We start from the raw sequence: 27,850 nt of genomic DNA, 5'->3' as shown, positions 1-27,850 counted from the left end.
TTCTGGGGTCTCCTCCCCATGTATACGGGGACCCTGGTGCTCTGCGGGACCCAAAAGGGATCCATTCTCCTTCTCTTTGTCCTCTGCCTCTTTTTATGATGCTGATTTCTTTTTCTTTCTTTCTTTTTTAAGTCCTTTTAATGAGAGGAACTGTCTTTCCCCTGGAATCGCCCTCCATCTAGAACCCTGCATCTCAGCTTCTAGGGGTAGAAAACCCCAGCAGCGTGATAGCAGGTGGCCCCACTGCACCTAATTAGCTTTCCCATGTTTCATTGCGGCAGCAGCTTGATGGTCCACAGCTGGTAGCCATTTACTCCCGTAAAACAGAAGGTGGTAAATGAAGGCCCTGCCCAAAGCAAACTGAAGCGCTTTCTTTCCCTCTTCTCCCTTTTGTCCCCCTGTCTCTCTTCTCTTTGCCCTCTCCTTTTCACTGTCTCTTGTCGCTGCACCTCACTGTCCCTTTTCTCTGCTCTCCGCTTCTCTCTCTCCGCTCTCCGCTTCTCTTTCTCCATCCATCTGCCTTCCCTTTCGTTTCTTTCATTCCAGGGCCCGGGTGGCCATCCACAAAGCACAGTCCTCACATCGCAGCAGCAAGGAAGGTATACATCCAGACCCGCCGGCAGAGGAAGCTGCACTTCATCGTGGGGGGATTCGCCTACCTGCTCCCCAAGACCGCAGTGGTGGTACGCTGTCCCACCCGGCGCTTCCGCAAGCCCCTCATCACCTGGGAGAAAGACGGCCAGCACCTCATCAGTTCCGCCCACGTCACCGTGGCCCCGTTTGGGTACCTAAAGATCCACCGCCTCAAGCCCTCTGATGTGGGCATCTACACCTGCTCGGCCGGCCCGGCCCGGGAGCAGTTTGTGATTAAGCTCATTGGAGGCAACCGGAAGTTGGTGGCCCGGCCCTTGAGCCTGCGGAGCGAGGAAGACGCCCTTGCGGTGAGGAAGGCCCGCCCGAAGGAGGCCCTGCAGACGCACAAACACCAGAACGGGATCTTCTCCAATGGCAGCAAGGCCGAGAAGCGGGGCCTCCCTGCTGATGCCGGGAGCCGCTATGATGACCTGGTCTCTCGGTTGCTGGAGCAGGGGGGCTGGCCAGGGGAGCTGCTCGCCTCCTGGGAGGTCCAGGACTCCACAGAAAGGAACACATCCTCAGAAGAGGACCAGAACGCCGAGCAGGGCCTTCCGCACCTGCCCTTCACCATGGTGGCCGAGCAGCAGCGCCTGGACGACATCCTCCGGAACCTCTCCCAGCAGCCCGAGGAGCTCCGCGACGTCTACAGCAAGCACCTAGTGGCCCAGCTGGCCCAGGAGCTCTTCCGCAGCCGCCAGGACGCGCACCAGGACGCGCTCCTCAAGCCGTCCGAGCGGGGGATCCCCCCAGTGGCCATCCCGCCTCATAAACACGTGTCTGGCTTCAGTAGCTCCCTCCGGACCTCGTCCACTGGGGAGGGTGGGGGCAGCTCTCGCCGGCCACACCGGAAGCCCATCATCTTGCGCAAAATCTCAGCCGCCCAGCAGCTCTCGGCCTCCGAGGTGGTCACCCACCTCGGGCAGACTGTGGCCCTGGCTAGCGGGACACTGAGTGTGCTTCTGCACTGCGAAGCCATAGGCAACCCAAGGCCTACCATCAGCTGGGCCAGGAACGGAGACGAGGTGCAGTTCAGCGACAGGTGAGCTTTGCAGCTACCCGGTCTGGGAAGGAGGGGTAAGGGGCCGCACTGTGTGGGAGACACCCTATTCAGTCTCCCTTTAAGGTGTTTCCAAGGGTCGGGCTTAGAGCACTGGGCCTCAGGGATTGCTCCCATCCTGGGTTTCAACCCTCTCTTGGCACTGATAGACTGTTGAAGCAAAGACTAGGTATTTAATTTCTCTAAACTGTATGTTCTCATCTTTATAAGGTAATAGTGAGAATGCCTACCAACCCGAATCCCCGTAGGATCCCAAAGATTAATGAGATACTCTCTGGATAGCTTTGAACTTTTGGCAGAAAAATATCATTCCAGGCCAAGGCATTGTTACATTACCATTTTGTGAGATGAACCGCTGAAAGTCTCATACACCAGGATACTGTCTCTGTGTGTGTGGTCCCCCAGGGCTGGGGAGAGAGTGCAGCCAGCACCTGTTGCTCCTTGTGGGTGAGCCCATCCTCTGTCTGGGCTGGACAAGGCTGTTTGTTCCAGAAAGCTTTTATTCCCAGTCGGACCTGTGATTAATTATTCTAATATCTCTTGGTGTCTCTGTTTTGATGTGGCTTTACTGGGATGACAGCATATATTACTTACTGGTTTCTTTGGGCCATGGCCATTCATAATGTAAAATCAATAGTGACAGAAGAGGTAATAATAATAACAATATTTTTAACACTACCTATGTGCCAAGCAGCATGCCATGCTTCCTATGGACATCCTCTTTAATCTTTATAGTGGCCCTGACAACAAAGATAGTTGGCATTGATTGAGTAGTGACTGTCTTCCAGACAAGTGTAAACACTTTATGTGCTTTATCTTACTGACTTCTAACAGTAGCCCTAAGAAGTAGGTATAATCTTTATCCACCCTTTACAGAAGAGGAAACCAGTCTAGCAACTTGCTAAAGATCACACTTATTAGGTGGCAGAGCCAAAATGTGTGACAAAAATAAGATGGGCAGCGAATAGAAGAATCACAGTCCATGGATGAGGGAGGAACCTTTAAGGTCCTCTGGCCCAGAGTCCTCATTTTAACTTTTTATCTTCTCTGAATCCATGGAGCATGCTCTTTTCATTAAATCTACTTCGAAATACTATTGTTCAGCTAATCCTCTTCACTGGCTTGGTAGCTTTGAGTGAGGAAGGAAAGATGGCAGGATTTATTGTGCCAGGCAGGGTGCCAGGTTTATTTATATGTTACTGCATTTGTTCTTCTGACAGTCAGTCCACAAGATTGACATTATCCTCCAGTTTCACATAGAAAATTGAGGTTCAGCTGCTCACCCAAGGTCACACTTTAGTAAGGACCAGACTGAGGACTCAATGTCAAGTTTATTTGATTCCAAAGAGTAGTTCTGTCTACTCTTCAGAGACTTGATGAACAAACATGACTTTGTCCATCCTGCCCACATCTTTTGTGCTTTTGAAATGTCAATAATATTGCCTCTCAGCCTGAGCACTTACAGATCAAATAGTTTTAATAACAATACTAAGTATTTTTTCTTTGACACTGTGCTTGGTGCTTTAAAGGTAATATTATCTTGTTTAATCTTTAAAAAAAAAAAAAAAACCCTACGGGGTAAGTACTGTTGTTACCACATCAGTAATTAAAAAGCTGAGGCACCAACACAGAAGCACTGGAGACAAGGATTGAATGCACTATGTTTTGAGAGCCTATGGTGGTAACCTCTCCTCTTGATTACTTCTTGGTCCTCCCCAGCTTATACTTTCCTTGATCAGCTTAACTGCTATGATCCCTGCAGTTCTTTCCAGAAATCTTTGTAAGGAATTTGTGGGTCGGGCCAAAGTTGCAGTAAATCCCCTTGAGGCCACTGGGGAGAGAGACACCTCCGGCATCAGACCCCCAGGATGATGGGCGCTGATTGAAAGTGGTACCCTGGTGCTCAGGTGCATGCTGCTCTGGAACTCACCTCTGTGACTGTACCTGTCACACTTGTTGTGCCCAAGTCATGCCATGCCTTCCACCAGCCAGTCGGTTTCTCAAGTGTAGATACTGTTGCATTCATATCCCCTGGCCTATTGCCCGAGATTGGTGTTATTGAGATCAAAGGGGGTAGCAGCTGGCTGTGTGAGGGAAAAGATGGGAATTAACATTTCTTGACTAACTCCAGATATTGTGCCCCCATGCTAGCAACTTCCAAAGCCATCATCTCTGTTAATGTCCACTGTAAGGTGTAACATATGAACTGATATCCCTATTTCAGAGATGAGGAAACCAAGGCTCACCATAATTAAGGAAGTTACCAATGTTAAATAGCTAGTAAAAGACAGAACCAAGAGAGCAGATTCAAACCCAGTTCTGCCAACTCAAGCTCATGCTGTTTTGAGTGACTCAGTTCATGTTTGCATGTATTTCCTGTACTTCACCAGGGATACCAAGTTATCTCAAGATCCCTGCTGTTTTCTACCAGCTTCTTCCAGGTTCCCTTCCTTTGCATAGTGACTATTTCCTCCTAAAAGCTGTACAGCAAGACAGGCCATTGGGGATGGGGGAGGGGATGATTAGGACTCTGCCCGGAACCGCAGGGAGAATATTGAGGCCATGGCTTCCTCAGGGGTCCTGACAACTTCCTTGAGTGCTGGAGATTATGAAATCCAAGGATCGGGGCCCATGGGTCACTGGTGACTACAGGAAAGATGTGGAGGGAGTTGGATGAGAATTGAGGGCTTCGGGCTGGTCTTGCCCTTTATTTCCATGGCCTTAATCCTTTCGTTTTAAAAATGAGGGGGGTTGTAGCAGACCATCTCTGATCTACACCCTTCACTCATTTGTAGAAGGTCACAGAAGGTTAAAACCCATATGTTGGTGGAGAGTGGGGAGAGCCTTGAGCACAGTAACTTCAAAATTTGTCGTACAAGTTGTTTCCAAGTGGTCCACAAAACAGGGATTCATGAATCACGTGAGTTTGAGACATGCTCGCTTAAAGCTAAACAGAGGTATTTACTGCTGGACTTTACTTCTATTTTTTTAATATAGTATTTGATTTTTTTCTTTTTTTATTATAAAAGTAATGAAGAGGCTATAAAACAGTTCAAATAATACCTGCATATGTATAGTAAAAGTGCAAGTCTCCTTCATGCCCTCAGTCCAATTCCCCAGAGGCTGTCAGTCTTAATAATTCGGTATACATCCTTTTGGAATTTTTATATATTTTATTGTATTATATATAAAACACATACACACATAGGATTTGTGTTTTTAATGGGAAATTACTCATGGTTAGAAGTTTGACTTGATTTTTATTCAACAACATGTCTAGGAAACATTTCAGAGTAGTATGTAGGGGTATCACCTTTTTCAACAGCTGATAACTATTCTTGAATGTATTCAACTAACCCCCAGGTGAAAATGATTTTGGTTTTTCCATGTTTTAACTCCTTTAAGCAGTCCAACATGTGTTGTGACTTTCCAAGTGGATGATATAGTATTCAGTGTTTTCCAAGTACTTCTTTGATCAGTGAACGATTTTTTGGCCTAGTAATCTCAAGGATATCAATAATTCTTGAAATACTGCTTAGAAATACGACTTTTGCCTTTTAATTTTCACCTTAATGGGCATTGAGAGCCTAATGGCTTTAAGATGAAGAAGTTTCAACAGAATCTTGCTAAAAAAAGAAACATAGCAGCCAGGTGCTAAAGATATGAAAAGTTGTAGGCCTAGGACAGCAGAGGGCAAATCCTAGGTCTTGAGTCACCAGGACATTGGTGAGAGTGGCAGTGGAGGGTAACGTTCAAAAGGAAAGCACATGGGGGCCATGAGCAAACAGTATTACAATTCTTGCCACTCTTCCAGATCTAGCCTCAACAGAGCTTTTTAAAGCAAGTCAACAGCACGTGGTAGGGAAAAATAAGAGATTTCTGTTTCTGATCCTTGACATCATAATTTTTCCATTTTACTTAGCTAGCCAGTTAGAAGTATGGCTGGAGCTTACTTTTCTATGCAGTTGTCCAAGTGGAGTTTCAGAAAGTAAAATGGATGCATCTGTACAGAGCACACAGAAGGCACAGAACTTCCATTGGGACTACTCTGCTATGGTTGTTGGTGACCTCTATTGTGTTGGGTTTCATTGCTTGTCATCATTAGTGCATCTGGTAGAGGTTCCGAAATGCTTATTAATTTTCAAACAGAGAAGTGCTGAAATGCCCAGTGTTATAGTTCAGTTAGTCTGTTTTTGTTTAGTGCCCAAATCCATCTTTCTGAAAGAGTCTGCAAGCTTCAGCTGGCTATTGGTCTGTAGGACGTTGCAGATATATTAAAGTATACTCTAAATAGCCTGAGCCAGCAAGATAGGTCAAGGTAGAAAGAAAATGACTGAAGTCTATTACTTCTTGGCTTTTAAATATGCCAAAGCTTGATTTGAAAGAAATTGGTTTTCAGAAAGAATCACTAACAATTCAGATAGTACTGCATCTCATCAGATATATAACTTACTAGTTAAAATGAATTCACATCATTCTTAGAAGCACATGTCAACTTCTTAAGCAGTCATTTATAAGATGTCCCTAAGTGTATTATGACAGACTGGTTCTTCTTAATCCCTACTTCTTCCTTTATTTCACAAACCTTCCCATGCTTACTCTGAGCCAGACCCTATGTTAGATATGAAGGATGTTGGAAAAGGAGACTCATTTCCTGTCAGTGCAACTCAAAGTCTAGTTTGGAATCCAGAGAAGTAAATGCAGTGTTTAAATGCTAAGAGAGGGGTATGCATATTTATTCATTCCATAAATATTTATTAATCTACCTATCATATGCCAGATATACACCTACTTGCTAGGATACTGTGATGAATGAAACAGAAGTCCGTGTTCTCTTGCACTTTGCGTACATTTAGATATCTGCTGAACTGGCACACATCAGAAAGATCTTTCCTGATCATTCTAGCTAAAGGAGCACTCTGCATCATTCTCTAACCCTTCAACTCTAGTTTATTCACAGAATTTTATTGTCATCTGACATATTATGTATTTATGCGTTGATTGCCTGTCCATTAGGGTAGAGGCTTTCTTTACTGCTGTGTCCCTAGTGCTGGAAAGAGTAGCTGGCACGAAACAGGTACTAAATAAACAGTGTATGAATTAATGAGTGAGTGTGGAGCAAGACAGTAAACACAGAAATGGACACAAAAATATCAGATGGTGATAAGTGCTGGGCAGAAAATGAAACAGAGCTTTGATAAGCAATGATCTGGTGACCACATTAGATGGGTACTCTGAGGAGGTGACCTGGAAGCCAAAAGCTGAATGATGACCAGTGTCCAGCAATATAACATCAGAAGGAAGAGCATTCCTGGGCAAGGGAAAAACGGTGCAAAACCCCTAAAGTGAAAATGAGTTTATTGTGTAGAAAGAACCCAAAAGAAGCTCATTTGGCTGGAGTGTGGCAGGCTGAAGGTAGAGGTGATATGGGATGAGGCCATGGGGGCAACCAGAGACCAGGATGAGGAGTTGAGGTTTTAGTCTGAGCACCACAGGGAGATTTTGGAGGGTATTAACCAGGAATGTCAAATGATCTAATTTCCATTTTTATAGACGCACACTGGCTACTTTGCGGTGAGTGTATTTCAGAGGAGCGTGAGTAGAAGCTGGGGGGCTGTAAGGGCCCCTTTGCATTCAACTCCCCAAGTATCTGTTGGGCATTAGGTACAGTGATGGGTGCCAGAAAGTGAGATCATAAATAAGGAAAGGTCCCTGCTCTTCAGAAACTAAGATACACTGAAAGGCTAATAGAGGATACAGTAACTTGAGCCTCAAGTTTTTTTTAAACTCCAACACAATACTTCTCTTAAAACTTATAAACTTTAAAAAGGGGATATGGGATTCCCTGGTGGCACAGTGGTTAAGAATCCACCTGCCAGTGCAGGGAACACAGGTTCGAGCCCTAGTCTGGGAAGATCCCACATGCCGCAGAGCAACTAACCCCATGCGCCACAACTACTGAGCCTGCGCTCTAGAGCCTGCGAGCCACAACTACTGAAACCCGTGCACCTAGAGCCCATGCTCCGCAACAAGAGAAGCCACCACAATGAGAAGATGGTGCACCACAACGAAGAGTAGCCCCCGCTCACCGCAACTAGAGAAAGCCCGTACGCAGTAACGAAGACCCAATGCAGCCAGAAATAAATAAATAAATTTTTAAAAATAATAATAAAAAATAAAAAGGGGATAGAGGAGGGGTTCCCAAATTTAGTGTGCATAATAATTTCCAGGAACTTGTTAGAAATGCAGACACCCACATCCTACCCTACCCCAGAAACTCTTTCTACAGTAGGGTCCCATCATTTGCATTTTTTTGCACTAAATCCAAACTCAACTTTATTTTTTCGTTGTTGTTTTTTATTTTTTTTTATATTGAAGTATAGTTGATTAACAATGTTGTGTTAGTTTCAGGTGTACCACAAAATGATTCAGTTATACCTATACATGTATCTACTCTTTTTCAAGTTATTTTCCCATTTATGTTATTACAGACTATTGAGCAGAGTTCCCTGTGCTATACAGTAGTTCCTTGTTGGTTATCTATTTTAAATATATCAGTGTGTTTATGTCAATCCCAAACTCCCAATCTATCCCTACCCCCCACCCTTCCCCTCTGGTAACCATAAGTTCGTTCTCTAAGTCTATGAGTCTGTTTCTGTTCTGTAAATAAGTTCCTTTGTGTCTTTTTTTTTACATTCTGCATATAAACGATATCATATGATATTTCTTTCTCTGAGTTACTTCACTTAGTATGATAATCTCCAGGTCCATCCATGTTGCTGCAATGGCATTATTTCATTCTTTTTAATGGCTGAGTAATATTCCATTGTATATATGCACCACATCTTCTTTCTGTCATTTGTATTTTAACAAGCACTACAGGTGGTTCTGAGATTGGTGGTTCAAGGACCACCTTTTAGAAGAGCTGAGAGAGAAAAATGGGGGAAGTTTAACCTCAGAGTCGAATTAGGCACTTGCTATTTGTTCTGTTAAAAGATGTGGTAGAGACAGACAGAACTCCATGCCTGAATAACACTTAGGAATTCCAAGCACTCTCCCATCCCCATGCCTCCTTCCCAGATTCCCACCAACCCACATACTTGCACGTGGGCTAGATTTAGTTCACCCTGAGCCTGGGATTTGAGAGAGACCACCAAGTGCCCATGTGTGGAGGGAGCAGACATGGTGGAAGCTAACAGACTCCAAATCTGCCAATTTTCTGGAAAAATTCTAGATGGCTAGAGGTTAAGATAACTAAGTGCGGCAACCTTGTTCATCCAGAGAACAAAGAAGCAGGACTGGACTTTGCAGCATAGCCATCAGGGGTGAGTTAGACAGTGCTTTTCAGGGCTGTGTGCCAGTTGATTGAGAAAACAAGAGAACTCTGCCTTGTTTTCCCTTTACTTTCATTGCTGAGTCCATGTAGTTCGTGTGGATCTGTAATTGACTGGTTCCACCATATTGCTGCCTGCAAAAGCCACCAGAAGACCTCACTCCATGGTCCTAGTGCATTACTGGCACCTGAGTGGTTTGAAAACATGACTCTTGTAGCCCTCTACTGCCAATTTATAACCTAGAAATATTTCACGTATAGAAGGCTACTTTTGGTCCCCCCTCCAAGGTTGTTAGTTATGAGTTTTTTAAATCCTGTCTCATATGTCCACTCAGTTCATTATGGAGTTGCTTCTATTTGCCCACCTCACATTCGAAGACCGCATGTAACATATAACATACACTCCTCTTGGGTAAAGCCCGCTCCCCACCCCCCCAAAAAAGTTACTTCTTGTTTGTTCAAAAAGAAGAAAGTTGTCTCTCAAACCATGCCTTATCTAATCTGAGCTCTCAGCAGCATTCTACACAGGCTGAGCCGTTCTTCCGAAAAACACTTTCTTGCTGCTTTAGAAACCACACACACTTGGCTTGCTTCTTACTTCTCTGGTTATTCTTTCTCAGCATCTCTGGATTCCTCTTCCTCTACCCATCCCTTAGCGACCCCCCTTAGGAGCCTCACTCTGTATACACTAGTGATCCTGTGGCTCCAGGACTCCACTGTATGCTGATGATTCTCCTGTATCTAGCACAGAGCACATCTCTCTTCTGACTCAGATGTACCGTTGTCTACTAGGCATCCTAACCCAGATGCCCCGCAAAAAGGTCAACTCAATATCTTTAAAACTAAACTCCTGAATCCTTATCTCAGTAAAGAGTACCCCCATCCATCCAACTTTCCAAGCCAAACTACAGGCATACCTTGGAGATATTGTGGGTTCAGTTCCAGATCACCATGATAAAGCAGGTATTACAATAAAGCAAGGCAATTTTTTTGTGTGTCCCAGTACCTATAAAAGTTATGTTTACTCTGTACTGTGTCAGACTGTTAAGTATGTGATAGCACTGTGTCTTAAAAACCAATCTATATACTTTAATCTAAAAATACTTTCTTGCTAAAAATGCTAACCATCATCTGAGCCTTCAGCAAGTCACAGTAGTAACATCAAAGATCACTGATCATATATCACCATAACAAATATAAGAATGAGGAAAAAGTTTGAAACATTGCAAAAATTACCAAAATGTGACACAGAGACACGAAGTAAGCAAATGCTATTGGAAAAATGGCGCCAATAGACTTACTCCACGTGGGGTTGCCACAGATCTTCAGTTTATTAAAAAATGTAGTATCTGCAAAGCACAAGAAAGCGAAGCACAGTAAAACGAGGTCTGCCTGTATTTCTAGATTGTTCTCGCTCTTCAGTGGCTCTTTCACCCTCCACTGGTCTCTGTTCTCACAGCCTGTACTTGGTTTACCTTTGTCAGCTCTGCATGATTGCAGCAGCCTGCTAACCCTGTATTTGCCTTCTCGAGACCAGGGGTTGGCAAATTACAGCCAGTGGCTTTATATTTTTTTAAAGGGCTTACTAAGAATGGCTTTTAAAGGATTTTTAAAAGAGCCATTGAAATTGATCCCAGAGCTCTTTGATTAACTTGATCACACTTAATAAGTGGTGGAGCTAGGATTTGAGCCCAGGTTATTTAAAGTGTTATTAAAGGAATGGCTTTTGCATTTTTTTTATGATGAACCTAAATTTTTTTATTTATTTTATTTTTTTAATTAGTCATCCATTTTATACACATCAGCGTATACATGTCAATCCCAATCGCCCAATTCATCACCACCTCACCACCACCCCACCGCGGCTTTCCCCCCTTGGTGTCCATACGTTTCTTCTCTACATCTGTCTCAATTTCTGCCCTGCAAACCGGTTCATCTGTACCATTTTTCTAGCTTCCACATATATGCGTTAATATACAGTATTTGTTTTTCCCTTTCTCACTTACTTCACTCTGTATGACAATCTCTAGATCCATCCACGTTTGTACAAATGACCCAATTTCGTTTCTTTTTATGGCTGAGTAATATTCCATTGTATATATGTACCACATTTTCTTTATCCATTCGTCTGTCAATGGGCATTTAGGTTGCTTCCATGACCTGGCTATTGTAAATAGTGCTGCAATGAATATTGGGTTGCATGCGTCTTTTTGAATTATGGTTTTCTCTGGGTATATGCCCAGTAGTGGGATTGCTGGGTCATATGGTAATTCTATTTTTAGTTTTTTAAGGAATCTCCATACTGTTCTCCATAGTGGCTGTATCAATTTACATTCCCACCAACAGTGCAAGAGGGTTCCCTTTTCTCCACACCCTCTCCAGCATTTGTTGTTTGTAGATTTTCTGATGATGCCCATCCTAACTGGTGTGACGTGATAACTCATTGTAGTTTTGATTTGCATTTCTCTTATAATTAGTGATGTTGAGCAGCTTTTCATGTGCTTCTTGGTCATTCATATGACTTCCTTGGAGAAATGTCTATTTAGGCTCCTACCATTTTTGCATTGCATTGTTTGTTTTTTTAATATCGAGCTGCATGAGCTGTTTATATATTTTGGATGTTAATCCTTTGTCCGTTAATTCGTTTGCAAATATTTTCTCCCATTCTGAGAGGGTGTCTTTTCGTCTTGTTTATGGTTTCCTTTGCTGTGCAAAAGCTTTGAAGTTTCATTAGGTCCCACTTGTTTATTTTTGTTTTTATTTCCATTACTCTAGGAGGTGGATCAAAAAAGATCTTGCTGTGATTTATGCCAAAGAGTGTTCTTCCTATGTTTTCTTCTAAGAGTTTTATACTGTCCAGTCTTACATTTAGGTCTCAAATCCATTTTGAGTTTATTTTTGTGTATGGTATTAGGGAGTGTTCTAGTTTCATTCTTTTACACGTAGCTGTCCCGTTTTCCCAGCACCACCTATTGAACAGACTGTCTTTTCTCCATTGTATATCCTTGCCTCCTTTGTCATAGATTAGTTGACCATAGGTGCGTGGGTTTATCTCTGGGCTTTCTATCTTGTTCCATTGATCTATGTTTCTGTTTTTGTGCCAGTACCGTATTCTCTTGATTACTGTAGCTTTGTAGTTTAGTCTGAAGTCAGGGAGTCTGATTCCTCCAGCTCCGTTTTTTTCCCTCAAGACTGCTTTGGCTCTTTGGGGTCTTTTGTGTCTCCATACAAATGTTAAGAGTTTTTGTTCTAGTTCTGTAAAAGATGCCTTTGGTAATTTGATAGGGATTGCATTGAATCTGTAGATTGCTTTGGGTAGTAGAGTCATTTTCACAATATTGATTCTTCCAATCCAAGAACATGGTATATCTCTCCATCTGTTGGTGTCATCTTTAATTTCTTTCATCAGTGTCTTATACTTTTCTGCATACAGGTCTTTTGTCTCCCTAGGTAGGTTTATTCCTAGGTATTTTCTTCTTTTTGTTGCAATGGTAAATGGGAGTGTTTCCTTAATTTCTCTTTCAGATTTTTCATCATTAGGATATAGGAATGCAAGAGATTTCTGTGCATTAATTTTGTATCCTGCAACTTTACCCAATTCATTGATTAGCTCTAGTAGTTTTCTGGTGGCATCTTTAGGATTCTCTATGTATAGTATCATGTCATCTTCAAACAGTGACAGTTTTACTTCTTCTTTTCTGATTTGGATTCCCTTTATTTCTTTTTCTTCACTGATCGCCATGGCTAGGACTTCCAAAAGTATGTTGAATAATAGTAGTGAGAGTGGACATCCTGGTCTTGTTCCTGATCTTAGAGGAAATTATTTCACTTTTTCACCATTGAAAATGATGTTTACTGTGGGTTTGTCATATATGGCCTTTATTATGTTGAGGTAGGTTCCCTCTATGCCCACTTTCTGGAGAGTTTTTATCATAAATTGGTGTTGAATGTTATCAAAAACTTTTTCTGCATCTATTGAGATGATCATATGGTTTTTATTCTTCAATTTGTTAATATAGTGTATCACATTGATTGATTTGCGTATATTGAAGAATCCTTGCATCCCTGGGATAAATCCCACTTGATCACAGTGTATGATTCTTTTAATGTGTTGTTGGATTCTTTTTGCTAGTATTTTATTGAGGATTTTTGCATCTGTATTCATCAGTGATATTGGTCTGTAATTTTCTTTTTTTGTAGGAGATTTGTCTCATTTTGGTATCAGGGTGATGGTGGCCTCATAGAATGAGTTTGGGACTGTTCCTTCCTCTGCAACTTTTTGAGAAGGATGGGTGTTAGCTCTTCTCTAAATGTTTGATAGAATTCACATGTGAAGCCAGTTGGTCCTGGACTTTTGTTTGTTGGAAGACTTTTAATCACAGTTTCAATTTCATTACTTGTGATTGGACTGTTCATATTTTCTATTTCTTCCTGGTTCAGTCTTGGAAGGTTATCCCTTTTAAGAATTTGTCCATTTCTTCCAGGTTGTCCATTATATTGGCAAAGAGTTGCTTGTAATAGTCTCTTAGCATGCTTTGTATTTCTGCAGTGTCTGTTGTAACTTCTTTTTCATTTCTAATTTTATTGAGTTGAGTCCTCTCCCTCTTTTTCTTGATGAGTCTGGCTAATGGTTTATTAATTTTGTTTATCTTCTCAAAGAACCAGCCTTTAGTTTTATTGATCTTTGCTATCGTTTTCTTTTATCTATTTCATTTATTTCTGCTCTGATGTTTATGATTTCCTTCCTTCTGCTAACTTTGGGTTTTGTTTGTTCTTCTTTCTCTATTTCCTTTAGGTGTAAGGTTAGATCATTTACTTGAGATTTTTCTTGTTTCTTGAGGTAGGCTTGTATAGCTATAAACTTCCCTCTTAGAACTGCTTTTGCTGTATCCCAAAAGCAGTTGGGATCATCGTGTTTTCATTGTCATTTGTCTCTAGGTATTTTTTTATTTCTTCAGTGATCTCTTGGTGATTTAGTAACATATTGTTTAGCCTCCATGTGTTTGTGTTTTTTTCCCTGTAATTCATTTCTAGTCTCATAACGTTGTGGTCAGAAAAGATGCTTGATATGATTTCAATTTTCCTAAATTTACTGAGGCTTGATTTGTGACCCAAATGTGAACTATCCTGGAGAATGTTCCGTGCGCACTTGAGAAGAAAGTGTAATCTGCTGTTTTTGGATGGAATGTCCTATAAGTATCAATTAAATCTATCTGGTCTATTGTGTCATTTAAAGCTTCTCTTTCCTTATTTATTTCATTTTGGATGATCTGTCCATTGGTGTAAGTGAGGTGTTAACATTCCCCACTATTACTGTGTTACTGTCGATTTCCTCTTTTATAGCTGTTAGCAGTTGCCTTACGTATTGAGGTGCTCCTATGTTGGGTGCATATATATTCATAATTGTTATATCTTCTTCTTGGATTGATCCCTTGATAATTATGTAGTGTCCTTGTCTCTTGTAACATTCTTTATTTTAAAGTCTATTTTATCTGATATGAGTATAGCTACTCCAGCTTTCTTTTGATTTACATTTGCATGGAATATCTTTTTCCATTCCCTCTCTTTCAGTCTGTATGTGTTCCTAGGTCTGAAGTGGGTCTCTTGTAGACAGCATATAGATGGGTCTTGTTTTTGTATCCATTCAGCAAGCATGTGTCTTTTGGTTGGAGCATTTAATCCATTAACGTTTAAGGTAATTATCGATATGTATGTTCCTATGACCATTTTGTTAATTGTTTTGGGTTTGTTTTTGTAGGTCCTTTTCTTTCCTTGTGTTTTCCACTTAGAGAAGTTCGTTTGGCATTTGTTGTAAAGCTGGTTTGGTGGTGCTGAATTCTCTTAGCTTTCACTTGTCTGTAAAGCTTTTGATTTCTCCATTGAATCTGAATGAGATCTTTGCCGGATAGAGTGCCCTTGGATGTAGGTTCTTCCCTTTCATCACTTTAAGTATATCATGCCACTCCCTTCTGGACTGTAGAGTTTCTGCTGAGAAATCAGCTGTTAACCTTATGGGAGTTCCCTTGTATGTTATTTGTTGTTTTTCCCTTGCTGCTTTCAATAATTTTTCTTTGTCTTTAATTTTTGCCAATTTGATTACTATGTGTCTCGGCATGTTTCTCCTTCGGTTTATCCTGTATGGGACTCGCTGTGCTTCCTGGACTTGGGTGGCTATTTCCTTTACCATGTTAGGGAAGTTTTCGACTATAATCTCTTGAAATATTTTCTTGGGTCCTTTCTCTCTCTCTTCTCCTTCTGGGACCCCTATAATGCAAATGTTGTTGCGTTTAATGTTGTCCCAGGGGTCTATTAGGCTGTCTTCATTTCTTTTCATTCTTTTTTCTTTATTCTGTTCCACAGCAGTGAATTCCACCATTTTGTCTTCCAGGTCACTTATCCGTTCTTCTGCCTCAGTTATTCTGCTATTGTTCCCTTCTAGTGTAGTGTTCATTTTACTTATTGTACTGTTCATCTCTGTTTGTTTGTTCTTTAATTCTTCTAGGTCTTTGCTAAACATTTCTTGCATCTACTAGACCTTTGCCTCCATTCTTTTTCCAAGGTCCTGGATCATCTTCACTATCATTATTCTGAATTCTTTTTCTGGAAGGTTGCCTATCTCTGTTAAGTTTTTTTTCTGGGGTTTTATCTTGTTCCTTCATCTGGTGTATAGCCCTCTGCCTTTTCACTTGTCTGTCTTTCTGTGAAAGTGGTTTTTGTTCCACAGGCTGCAGGATTGTAGTTCTTCTTGCTTCTGCTCTCTGCCCTCTGGTGGGTGAGGCTATCTAAGAAGCTTTCAAGTTTTGGCTTTTCGTTTTTAAAGGGTTATTAAAACAAATAAAAACTAGAATATACAACAGAGACCATAGGTGGCCCTGAAAGCCTAAAGTATTTGTTATATGTCCCTTTACAGGAAAAGTGTGTGACTTCTGCCCCAGATCATTTGACATGCTACTGCCAGAGCATCTTTCTTTCAAAATTGTCCATGGTACTCCCAGGCTTAAAATTATTTTCATGTCCAGCTAGCACTTGAGGATAAGTTCCAAATGCCCTAGCATGATATACAATGCCTTTTATCATCTGATATCTGCCTGCCTCTCTTGCTTCATCTCTTACCAAATCCCCTCACTTCACCCCACTGAGCTCTGCCCTTCCAAAGTACCCACTCACCTGCTGTTTACAAATTTGCCTGGGAACTTCCAACCCACTTTGTCTATCTAATACTATCCTTCCTGACTGGAAACCTTCCCGGCAAGGCTGGGTCAGATAGCCCCCTTTGCAACTCACATGGTACCCTGTGCGTAATACTCTATCTCTGCCCTACCATGTATATTAGAATTAGTTATTTGTTTTTCTATATTGCCTTCTGGATTATGTTACTCTTCTTCAAAGGCCAATGTTTAAGAATGTATCTTATTTTCTCCACAATTGCAAGAACATAATAGACACTAGACAGATGATGAACTGATGAATGAAGGAAGGAAGAAAAGAATGGTGGATGCCAGTGATGAGGAGGGAGGTTTCCTAATGGCTGGAGACAGCAGTCTGAATGGTTTTGCATAATCTGGACTTCCAGTCTCTAACGTGCAGTTATGGTGGAGTTCCACAGTGGTACCCACTCCCAACTTAACATTTCTACCTTGCCCACGTGTTCTCCCCTTGAGAAGTTTCAGGAACCCCGAGGTTCTGTGGCACAAGACTGTACAATTTGCAAAGTACTGCTATAGTGTGAATAAGTGCGAGAGTAGATATCTTATGGTATCCTGTCTCCCGTTACATCCAGGCCAAGGGATAAATCCTCCTCATCATCACCATCATCGCTAACATTTATTGAGCCCTTGCTTTGAGCTCTAAGCTGTTCTAAGTATTTTACAGGTGTCCATTTATTCTTACAATAACCCTTGAGGTTACTATCCCAAGTTTACAAGTGTTTACAAATTGAAGCACAGAGATGTTAGATTCAGTCTGGCTCCAGGGACCCTGTTTCTTTTTATTGATTTTAACCTTAGTTGAATACATGGGCTTGCCAGTATTTTAGAAAGAAGCCATTGGGGTCAGCTAAACCTAGCATAAATTAACATGCTATCTTCTAGCCAGCTGGCTTCCAATTTGTGAGACTTTTGTTTTTATTGTGGCACATCTGTTTCAGGGAGAGCCTTTTCTTCTCTTGGTCACTCTGCCTTTACATATACACCCCCAGCTGTAAAGATGCACAGTGCTCGGCACATAATAGGCACTCATAAACATTATAAATGTCACATCTGTGTTTGTGTCTCTAACCATGTATGTTTACACTGTTGATGGCCTGTGTATGTGTGTGCTTAGATAGCTCAACCACAAACAAGATGAAGCTGAACTGTTTCTTGCTTTTTGGTCACTCTGATAAATACTGAACACTTCCTGGGCCCTTCTACTCTTCACCACATTTTGAGCTGAGATTCAGGCAAAAGCTGAATTTGCATTTGGAGAGGGGGCAACCCTAGTTGAAGAATCTATGTAAATAACTCTTCCCCACATCTAATACCAGGAGGCTCATGTCATTATGGACAAATATATATGTTCAGTATTCCTACATCGGAATCCAAACTCCAGAAACAACACCTGCAAGGACACTGCTAACTTCTTTACAGAAAAGTCAGATTTTCCAAAATTGCCACAGGGAGCTGGGTTACCAAACTGGGAAGGAAAGCTGCATGAAGATTGATCCTATCCTCTGAGAAGGATCTAAACACTGCTGATAGCCCCACAATAGGGCAGGGAAGTCCCTGCTTGCTACACAACACCTTTGGTCCAAGAGTGAGCTGGTAGTCACATACTCCTCATAACTCAGCTGGTAGAAGTCTTAAAGCATTTAAACAAGGCTTTCCTAAAAGTTATGGGTTTTTTCAAAGGAATGCAGATGAACATAACAAAGAATATGAAACTAGATACTTGGAAGAAGATACTGATTCCTTCTTAGGGATGGAGAAGCAGCTCACAGGTGCCATTCCATCTATATGGAACCCTAGGGAACAGGCTAACGCCATGGAGTTTCTGCCTTTTAATCCCTAAGCTGGTCCCTGCCTTCCTTCTATTGTGTGTCTGGGTACACCCACCTCACTTCCCCACCCCCTTGGTCAAGAGGAGCAACCTAATGGTATATCAGTTAACCCTGGGGACAGTCGACAGTGGTGGAGGACAGGAAGGCTAGAATCACAGCATCTTAGTTCTACCACGTAGTAGCCACATAAGTCTAACCTCTCTGAACCTTGGTCTTCTCATCAGTTAAAACGATCATACCCACCCTGCATAAAAGTGGAGTGAAGAACAGAAATATTATCTGTAAAGTGCCTGGCACACAGTGGATACACATTTGACAGTATAATTGTCACTTAGAGATGAGACCAGTGTAACACACCATCTTCCAGGATGTCACAAAATTAGGAGTTTTACTCTTATTTTGAGGAACCCCTGGGCAGTTGTTCAAAGAATAGCACTAGAAAGGTGTCTAGGAAAACACAGTGTGATTGAGAATTATCAGCCTAAATCCAGACAACAGGAGAGGATGCTTATACTCTACTGACAGTTTTTTGCTGACATTTCTGATCTGGTAGGACAGAGAATCGGTATGTTCTAAGTGTTTATACTTCCCAGAAAGCTCTGGACAGTGTTCCAAAGTGGTGTTGAGTAGGAGATGAATTAAGGAGTATTTGGAAGGCTTTAGCTTGGGCAATGCAGAGTATCCACAAATGGAAACTTCTTAGAATGGAGGAGAGAATCAGATGGAAAATGCCTCCAGGGTCAATTTCAGAACCACAGTTGTGAATAATGCTATATGTAAAAGTTCATAAGCACATGAAATGCAGTTTCCAAGTTTGTAGATAATATAAAAACTGGAGGCTGGGCAGTTAGGGAGGGAAGAAGAAACCAGTTTCAATTTGGTTTGGCTTGTTTCCTTTATAGAACTAAAGGAAATGGGGAGGACAAATGTTTCTCCCTGTTGAAAAGTGTAAGAATAGCAAGTCAGAGAAAAAGGAGCCATCCCAGTAAATACATAAGCTTAGCCAAAAAAAAAAAGTATAGAAGATCAATGCAAGGTCACAGAAATGACTAGCATGAATCAGACAGCAGAGAACATTAGAGGACATCAGTGACAACCAGAGACAATCAGTGACAACCAGCCACTGCCCACTCTCTGAAGAGCTAGAGGGTCTCAAAAGATCCCCCTAGCAGTTAATTTATTCTTCCTAGAAAAGTGGTCCTAGCAAATAGCAGTTCTGAAAAAGTGGTTAACATTTTCGTATAAATGAGGAAGATCCTGAAACAAACCAGAAACGAAAGTGCTTCCATGTTCTAGGTCAGGGTCAGCAAACTTTTCTTGTAAAGGGCCGGATAGTAAACATTTTAGCTTTGCAGGCAATCCCGTCTCTGCCTCAACCACTCAATTCTGCCAACGTAGAGTAAAAGCAGCCATAGAAAGTTCTTAATCTGCTGTGGCCGCATGCCAATAAAACTTTATTTACAAAAGCAGGTGGCAGCCGACTGGAGTTTGGTGATCTCTATTCAAGGTAAACAGGGAATCCAGTCAGAGTCATTTCATGCAGAGGTCTGTAGTTTGAAATGAATTACCCAGCAGGCAGATAGAACTACTCATATTAGCAAATTCAAGACTTTATGATTTTCTTAAGAGAAGGAAGCTGAAGGGTTTGGCAGAAAGTATTAGGGCAGTGTTAAGAGTGTGTGGTTAGGTGACCTTTCCCATTCCAAAAATATTTTCTATACTTCCACCTGGAGCAGTCATGGAGCTTCCGGCATTAAATAACTTTTAGTTGCAGTTAAATTAAAAACAGCCAAGGTTAAAAAAAAAAGTTACCCTCACCAAATGGTGATACAGAACTCTTCATGAACTTCAAATCTGTTCCCTAAAATATCTGTACAGGACAAAGCTCTCCCTTGCAAGTCTCTGGGCTACTATATTTTTTAGTTTTGGAAAAAAATGCTTGCTCGCGGAGGACGTCTTCTCACAGCATTCTTTCTGTCCTCCAGCTTCAAGCTGCTTAAAATCCAGAATGTTCTTGTTAGTGACTGTCCATTTCCCTGAGTAACTACAAATCTTCGCACAACTTACCCCCAACCCAAAATAAAGCCAAACCACAGGCCTTCCTATTAGGCCCCAGTGGATGCTTGAATAGAGTCAGTTTTTTTAAAAGGTCAAAGGTCATTCCCCATTCCTGATTCCCTGCACCAGCTGAGCGAGCTACTTAACTTCTCTGAGCTTTTGCATCCTCTCTAAAATGCGATGATAATATCAATCTAGTAACATGATAGAATAAAAAACTGTATAAAATTTGTCCACTTGTCTACTAGATACCTGTTCCCACCCTCCCTTTGTGGTAGATTTGATTATCCTAATCTTAGGAATCCCTAAGCAGAAAAAAGAAAAAAACAAAAACAAATCTGCATTTCAGGGTAAGGAAAAGACCTCAACATGTCCCCCTAGGAGTTGGGAGCTGACGTTCTTTGCACAGTACCCCTTAACTTACTCGCTTCTAAGCGCACTTTTTTCCAATTTTTATTCTTTTACTCTTATTTCTATACTTTTTTGCAATCGCAGAATTCTGGCTTTTTTTCTTTTAAGTGTTCTAAGATTTCAGTAGTTGGTTCATAGTGTTAAAACAGTTATGGAAACAACTAGTTGTCCTTATTCCAAGATTCCTGAGTCAAGAATGGAATTGAGGCAGCTGCCAACCCAGTGTGCCATGTGGCCTCAGTCCTCTCCTCCTCTTTCCCATCCCCAGGGCTGCCACCAAGGTAAACACACGGGGGCCCATGCCCCGCTCTCTCACAGGGCAAATGCCTTACCACCTGGCCATGGCCCTGACTTATGTTTTTTTTCTTGAAAATGCTACATTTCTCAGTCATTTACCCATGTCAAAGCAGCTCCTCACAACGTCCAGAATACATAGGTTCAGACATGAAGAGTGAATGATGATGGCAATGGTGATGTCGACAACAACAACCAAATAATAATAGTAACCTGCACTTCTGTAGTATTTACTATGTCAAGTACTTTTCTATGTTCTTGAAATACCCGAACTCACGTAGCATATTCACAACAACCCTAGGTTGGTGCAGTAATTCTCCTCATTCTATAGATGAGAAAACTGTGTCACTGAGAAGTAAATTACTAGTCCAAGGTTACAAAGCTACTGTGTGGTACAGCTGGGGTTGGGATCCAGTCACCGTGACTCTGGAGTCTGTGCTCTTATCCAGTGTGCTATATTGTCAAAATGATCATTTTCAGCTCCATTGCTTTGGAGGTCACTAAATAAGTCTTTATTAAGTATTTATTCAGCATGCCAGCACTATACTGAATACTGAAGAGAGAACTATGAAAGAAGTAGAAGTCCCAGCCCTTGAAGTATTCATTTACAATCTAACTGAAGGAACGAGATGTTGTAGAATGGAAAGGGCTTTGTAGTACAATTTAAAACCACTCTGGAAGATCAGGAAGGGAAGGGATTCTTGTGGACTGTGGTAACAGGAGGTTGGACTTGAACTTACTCTTAAGGGACGGGGAGAATTTGGAAGGACCAACAGGAGGAGGAAGAACATGAACTCTGTCCAAAACTAATGACAAGGAGAGTCAAAGAGGCCATCTTGAATGGAAAGACAAGTTTGTGTTGGGATGTGGGACAGATAAGTTTGAAAAGATGAGGAAGACACTGTTCTAAAAAGAAAGGATGTACCTATAATTTCTAGGTTCTAGTCGTGTGGTGAGACCTAAAATGGGTTTAAGAATGATTTGTTAGGGTGAGAGGCCTGAGATGGTACATCATGGCCGATGTAACAAATGGGTATTTCTGTGTCCAGAGCTTGAAATGTTCCTCTGACAACTGGAAATTCCAAGGAGGACTTTCAAGATGGTAATGTAGGTTACCCACACCTGTACCATCAAAAATTACTAATTTACTAGATGTATCTGATGCTTAAGCTGATACTTTTTTACTTAGAAAACAGTAAGACACTGTTTCTTAGAAATAGGTCCTCAGAAACAGTAAGCTCACTCCTTTATTTGATCCTCACAAGAACTCTCTGAGGTGTTATCCTCAATTTGCAGAAGGGGGCTTCCCTGGTGGCGCAGTAGTTGGGAGTCTGCCTGCCGGTGCAGGGGACGCAGGTTCGTGCCCCGGTCCGGGAGGATCCCACATGCCGCGGAGTGGCTGGGCCTGTGGGCCATTGTCGCTGAGCCTGCGTGTCCGAAGCCTGTGCTCTGCAACGGGAGAGGCCACAGCAGTGAGAGGCCCGTGTACCGCAAAAAAAAAATTTGCAGAAGGAAGTTAGAGGCTCGCAGAGCTGAAAGGCTTGCCCAGGAACACCACGTGAGTCTATGTCTCTTGACTGAAGTCAGGAAGCCTTCCCCTCTACCACAGTTTCACATGGTTGGTTGTGGACATGACTTTGAGAGGTGAGCCTGTACAAGACAGTGGTGTCACCATGGAGCCAAGGATTTAGAAGGCATCATGATGTCACCCCACACACAGGATTGCTAGAGCCTTTCCTCTAGACACCCAGAGCAGCCTCCTTTTCAAATGAGAGTACCTTCTGACTATGCATTGCAAATGCAGAGGAGAGAATTCCACCACAAGGAGCTTGTGCTTGGTAGGACTGGCCCACGAGCACTCTGTCCATATCCTACTCGTTTGGACAACAAGGGCTTCACTTGTGTAACTAAAACAATTATCTGTATTCTCTCAAGTTGTCTTTAATTTGTAGAATGCTTGAGAAGACAAGCTGTCACAAAGAAGCTTACAAGTAAAGGCCACGAGAAAAGCAAAACTGTGCTTTCATTTTCTAGCTAAAAATAATGACCAAAGAAATAAAGCAGTAAGTTTTAGCCTAGTAAACCAAAAGGGATTGTGGGTATGGGAGAAAAGCAGAGAGTATTAATATACCTAATATGACCACAGTACTATTTGCTATGTATGTCTTAATTATGCCCCAATCCACATCCCCTCATCCTCTAATTCCATAAATTCCAAAACAACCCCGAGAAATCTTTCTGGTTTTGTTTGGAAAGCAGCAGTATGTTTCTGTGCCTGTGCATTCTAAAACAGGCCTGTCAAATTTGAAACCTAAATTCAAGCTGACAGAAGTCAGCTACCAACAAATTAAGTTAAATTAATAGAGTTGATGCCTGAAATACAAAAAAAAATGATTTTTACCCCAGGAATCTCTCTCCGTATATGCCAGGCTAGATAGAGAGACTAAAGCAAACCTCAGTCTCCAGCAAGCACTTTCCTTTGCCTTGTCATGTTTCCTAGAGAGTCCTGCATGGGAAGCCTCTCCAGAAGTATTGTTCCCCCTAGTGGCAGCCTCCAAACTCCATCTACCAATTTTATGGACATATTAAAGACCTGAGAGATTGGAAAAAAGTACTGGAACAAGAAACCCTATTTCAAATCCCTACTCGCACACCAAATAATTATGTACCTCCTTGAGCTAAAGAGTTCAGTTTTTTTTTTTTTTTTTTTTTTTTTTTTTTTGCGTTACGCAGGCCTCTCACTGTTGTGGCCTCTCCCGTTGCGGAGCACAGGCTGCGGACGCGCAGGCTCAGCGGCCATGGCTCACGGGCCCAGCCACTCCGCGGCATGTGGGATCTTCCCGGGCCGGGGCACGAACCCGTGTCCCCTGCATCGGCAGGCGGACTCTCAACCACTGCGCCACCAGGGAAGCCCCAAGAGTTCAGTTTTATGACTAGAAACAATTTCTAAGTATACACAATAAATGAGAAATTCAGATTTTGTCCCATGTAGATTTTACCTTAAGACAATATTTAAGACTGATTTATGAAGGCAAATATTTTAGCTTCTTTATCTTTGTATACATTTTACAGAATAGAAGAATATATGAATGCTAAATTTTGAGATCTAGATTCCTTTTTTTCCCATTCCCATTATTCCCATCTTAGTTCAGACCCTCATGGCTTTGTGCCCAGTGTGATGGAGCTCCCCCTTCTCTTCACCAACTTTGTGGGAATTCTTTTCCAGGCTTCGTACGGGCAGGAAGCATCAAGGCTCACTCAGTAGCACCAGTGCCTGGAGGAACTGTTGCAGCTATAAAAGCTAACCACCACCTAAAAAAAGTTACATGTGTCGGGCCCAGTGTGGGAGTGGGATTTACAACTCCCTGCATGAGATCAGGCAGGTGCAGTAGTTCTACGGGAAGAAAAAATGATCTGAATATACAGAGCTAATAAATTGTCTGGCGGGGGGATATTGGCCCATATCGTGAGCCCCTCTCCCTTTCTTCCTCACAACCTTTTCATCCCCTGTCCTTCCTCACATTTAATTCTTCATTCAGGGTGTCCAACATTACCAACAGAAGGGTCATTGGAAATACCAAAAGGTGGTCTGCAGCTTCCTTATATACCTCATTTTAACTGTTCCTTCTGCTGGATAAGAAAACATACTTCAACTGGGGTTTAGAACGTGATAAGCTGAAATGTAGAAAAAAGAAGGGATTTGCCAATGGTAAAACTTAGAAACTAAATCAAGTTCAGAAGACCTGTCTTCTAGTCTTGTGCTCTAAATGTTCACTTCAAGAACCCCTTCTGACAGGGCTCTGATAGGGAAGGAACTATGCCAACAGACTTAGGAATTTAGCAACTCTTAATCCCTGCCTTTTGAAGATGGTAAAACTGATTAATGATCCACTAAGTTCAGTCATCATAAATTGTCAGTTCTAATGAAATTTGGTTAAGCCTGCTTTCAATATTCCCGTTTGGAAATTCTTTTGGAGGCATCCATGTTCCTGGGACATCATAAAGATTTAAATCATTAAGTCAATGTTTCATTTTTTTAATCTAAAACAGCCTGAACACCTGAAAAGATTTAGCAATGATACTATGATGCATCTATTAAGATTCCTACAAAACAACAGTGATATTATTACTTAAATATTGTATGGCTTACTAAAGATAAGCAAATTATATAATCATCTTTCTCTTATTAGCTCTTTGAAATAAACTAAGCAGTTAGTATGTAATTGTTGACTTTGAGAGAAAACACCTAATATGGGTGAATGAGTGAATGAATGGGTGGATGAGTTCTATCACAATGTCTCGTAGCCTCTCTGTCATCCCCCACAAAGTTGCAGCTCTAGTTCAATGCCACAGAAGCTAGACTGTCCCTGTAATAGCAGTGATGGTCTGGAATGGCACTGAATCAAACACAAACCATCCAGAAACTTCCCTTTAGGTGAGATTTTCTATTTCCTTCCCTATGTATGGGCTATGGCTATGTATGGGCAGTTCAGTTTTATCTGAACTGCCCATACATAGCCAAATTGAAGAATGATTGATGTAAGCCTTGCTTTTTCTCTCTCCTGCCTTTCCTCCAAGAGGAGGTAAGAAAAAGCAAAGCAAGAGGTCCACGGCCAAAAGCAGAGCTGGGAGACTGCTGCTGGGACAGGAGATGTGACTCCTAGTCTTAATTTCACCACTAAGTCTTGTGAGTTCCCTGACCTTTTCATGATTTTTTTTCCCTTTCCTGAAAAATGACCCCTTGTCTTCTTTCTTCCTCTGGATGGATGTTAACATGATATTAGGTGAACAGTTCTTGGAGCCTTTGGAAATCAGAGAGGTGGAAATAATCACAAAGATGGAAATGACTGACTACAGGAACCCCAAAGCCACCGCTAAATCATTTCTGTGCTATTGAATGATTTATTGACCTAAGGCCCTGCCAGGTCTGACACTGGATCTCTGAAGTTCCCATCCATTCCTCCACCCAACCCTTCTAGATTCCCACCTCCACATACACACTCCAGTTATCATCAGCCTCATCAAGACATCAGCTTCAAGTCATCATTAGACATTAATCCGCTTAACTGCCATCATGTCACAGGTAGTTCTTAGAAATGGCATGAATCTAGAAAAGAAAAAATAGTAGACTGAGAGAGGAGTGGATTCTGAGTCTCATGGAAGGTACTCACAATCTGATTCTTATAATTCTTTTCAGGTAAAGTATCTGAACTATGTGGTGATTATTCTGGAATTTTCTCTACCATGACCCTGAAGGGCAGGCTTTACCTTCATTCTGCTGGCACCTTCACTACAAAGAGCCCTCTGCCAAGCATTGTGGGAAATAAAACAATAAGGTCTAATTTCTGTGCCCAATGATATTTACAGACTAATGAAGACAATAGAATTGAGATACAGTTACACGTACAATTTCCTTCAAACGTGTGCATCAAGATCCTCTCGTTAGTATTCAATTTGGCTGCTTCTCTCCCACCTCCGAGCCTTAACAGATGCCTTTCTCTGTATCTGGAAGCTCTGTCTACTTTCCACCATCCAGCCAAGCCCCACTCCTCCTTTATAACTTTGCTTTTCCTGAAGAAGCCTTCCCCAAATCCATCTGCAGCATTCGTTCTAGCATCTCCTCTCACCCCCGCTGTGTCTGTTACGTGTATTCAGCACACATATGCTGCCTGCTCCAACTGTTAGCATTTAGTCCAAGTAATCAACAAATTGCATGAGCAATCCAAAAGCTCCTTATTTGGGCTTGCTAACAGAATCACACCCATCAAAGTGGCAAGAGAGGCTGGTTTCCTGAGTGTCACTGTGGCTGGTTTGTGCCTGTTGTTAAAACAGGGTTCTGACTACCCCTGAGGTTCCTTCCAGCTTTACCAATATCCAATGCCAAAAAGGAGTCAACCGACCTGACCGGGCCTACATTTCTTTTCTGTTGCTCCAGGATTCTTCTACAGCCAGATGATTCCTTACAGATCCTGGCCCCCGTGGAAGCTGATGTGGGTTTCTACACTTGTAATGCCACAAATGCCTTGGGATATGACTCTGTCTCCATTGCCGTCACATTAGCAGGTAATGTGGAAATCCCTGTTCAATTCAGAAACCGTTGACTGGTGCCTACAATGTGCCAAGCAGGCCCAGGGACACAGACATAAATGAGATCCATACCCTGCCTCCGGAAGTTTATAATCTGTAATTGTAATCAAATAGAGATAAAGTGTACTATGAGATAGAATGAAATAAGTGCTGATAACCAAAGAGGGTGCAGTTTCACTCTACCTGAGAGGTCTTAGACTTGGAGTAGAATTTTGATAAACAGAGATGCAGGAAATACTCCAGGCAGAGTGAACATGAGCAAAGGAGATGTATACAAGTAAGTAGCCTGTTGGGGAACATGAATCATGACCTAAGATCATTGAATGATCTTTTCATTTCTCCTCCATCCACCTGTTGCAAAGAAGACTTGAAGACCTGGGTAGTTGGAATTCTGTGGCTGTGGGTTGGAGCACAGGTGTTCTTCTCTGTGACTGTTTATTTCAACCTCTTGGTCTAATACACCTGCCTACACTTCACCTTTATCCATAGAGGTTAGGCAAACCATTCTACACATAGCAACTTCAGAAAATTGCGATTCAGAGTACCATGTCTCCCAAGGTTGTGGTCTTGTAGTAAGGTACCCTTATAAAACCTCTCTTACATAGGACAGATCCTTGCCTTTGAAACTGAAAGAGACCTTAGATACCAGCTAGACCAGAGCCCTCAGTTCTCAGAGGCCAGGCAACCCGAGGTCACATAGCCGCTCAGCTGGTGGCAGGGAAAAAGGGAACTGAGGTCTCCTGACCCCCAGATCATTGTTCCTCCTTCTCCCCACTTCTGCTACCAACCCGGGCTCCCTTTCCTCAGATCTGGGCCGTGCAGCCTTTGTGGCGGTGTGTTGCATGTGTTTGTATTTATTCTTTTCCATTGCCGCTCCCATCAGATGATTCAGTAGATGCTAGAAAAGCCGACATCACCCCACACTGACCTCATCTGT

The 27,850-nt window shown here is 42.0% G+C and overlaps 1 protein-coding gene across 3 annotated transcripts in view; it reads left to right on the top strand.

Moving 5' to 3' along the window:
* Nucleotides 1-27,850, top strand: part of ADAMTSL1 (ADAMTS like 1) — a 472,971-nt gene that overhangs the window by 301,701 nt on the left and 143,420 nt on the right. For all 3 annotated transcript variants that reach the window (XM_081238316.1, XM_081238315.1, XM_081238317.1), the window contains 2 exons: nucleotides 547-1,675; nucleotides 26,762-26,889. In XM_081238316.1, coding sequence (XP_081094442.1) covers nucleotides 547-1,675; nucleotides 26,762-26,889 — 1,257 coding nt within the window. The remainder of the gene's footprint in view (nucleotides 1-546; nucleotides 1,676-26,761; nucleotides 26,890-27,850) is intronic.

Source organism: Mesoplodon bidens (assembly GCF_964165515.1).
Source record: "Mesoplodon bidens genome assembly, chromosome: 6".
NCBI classification, from domain to species: Eukaryota; Metazoa; Chordata; class Mammalia; order Artiodactyla; family Ziphiidae; genus Mesoplodon; species Mesoplodon bidens.
Note: the sequence above shows the minus strand (reverse complement) of the source record. Positions and strands in the feature narration are given on the sequence as shown.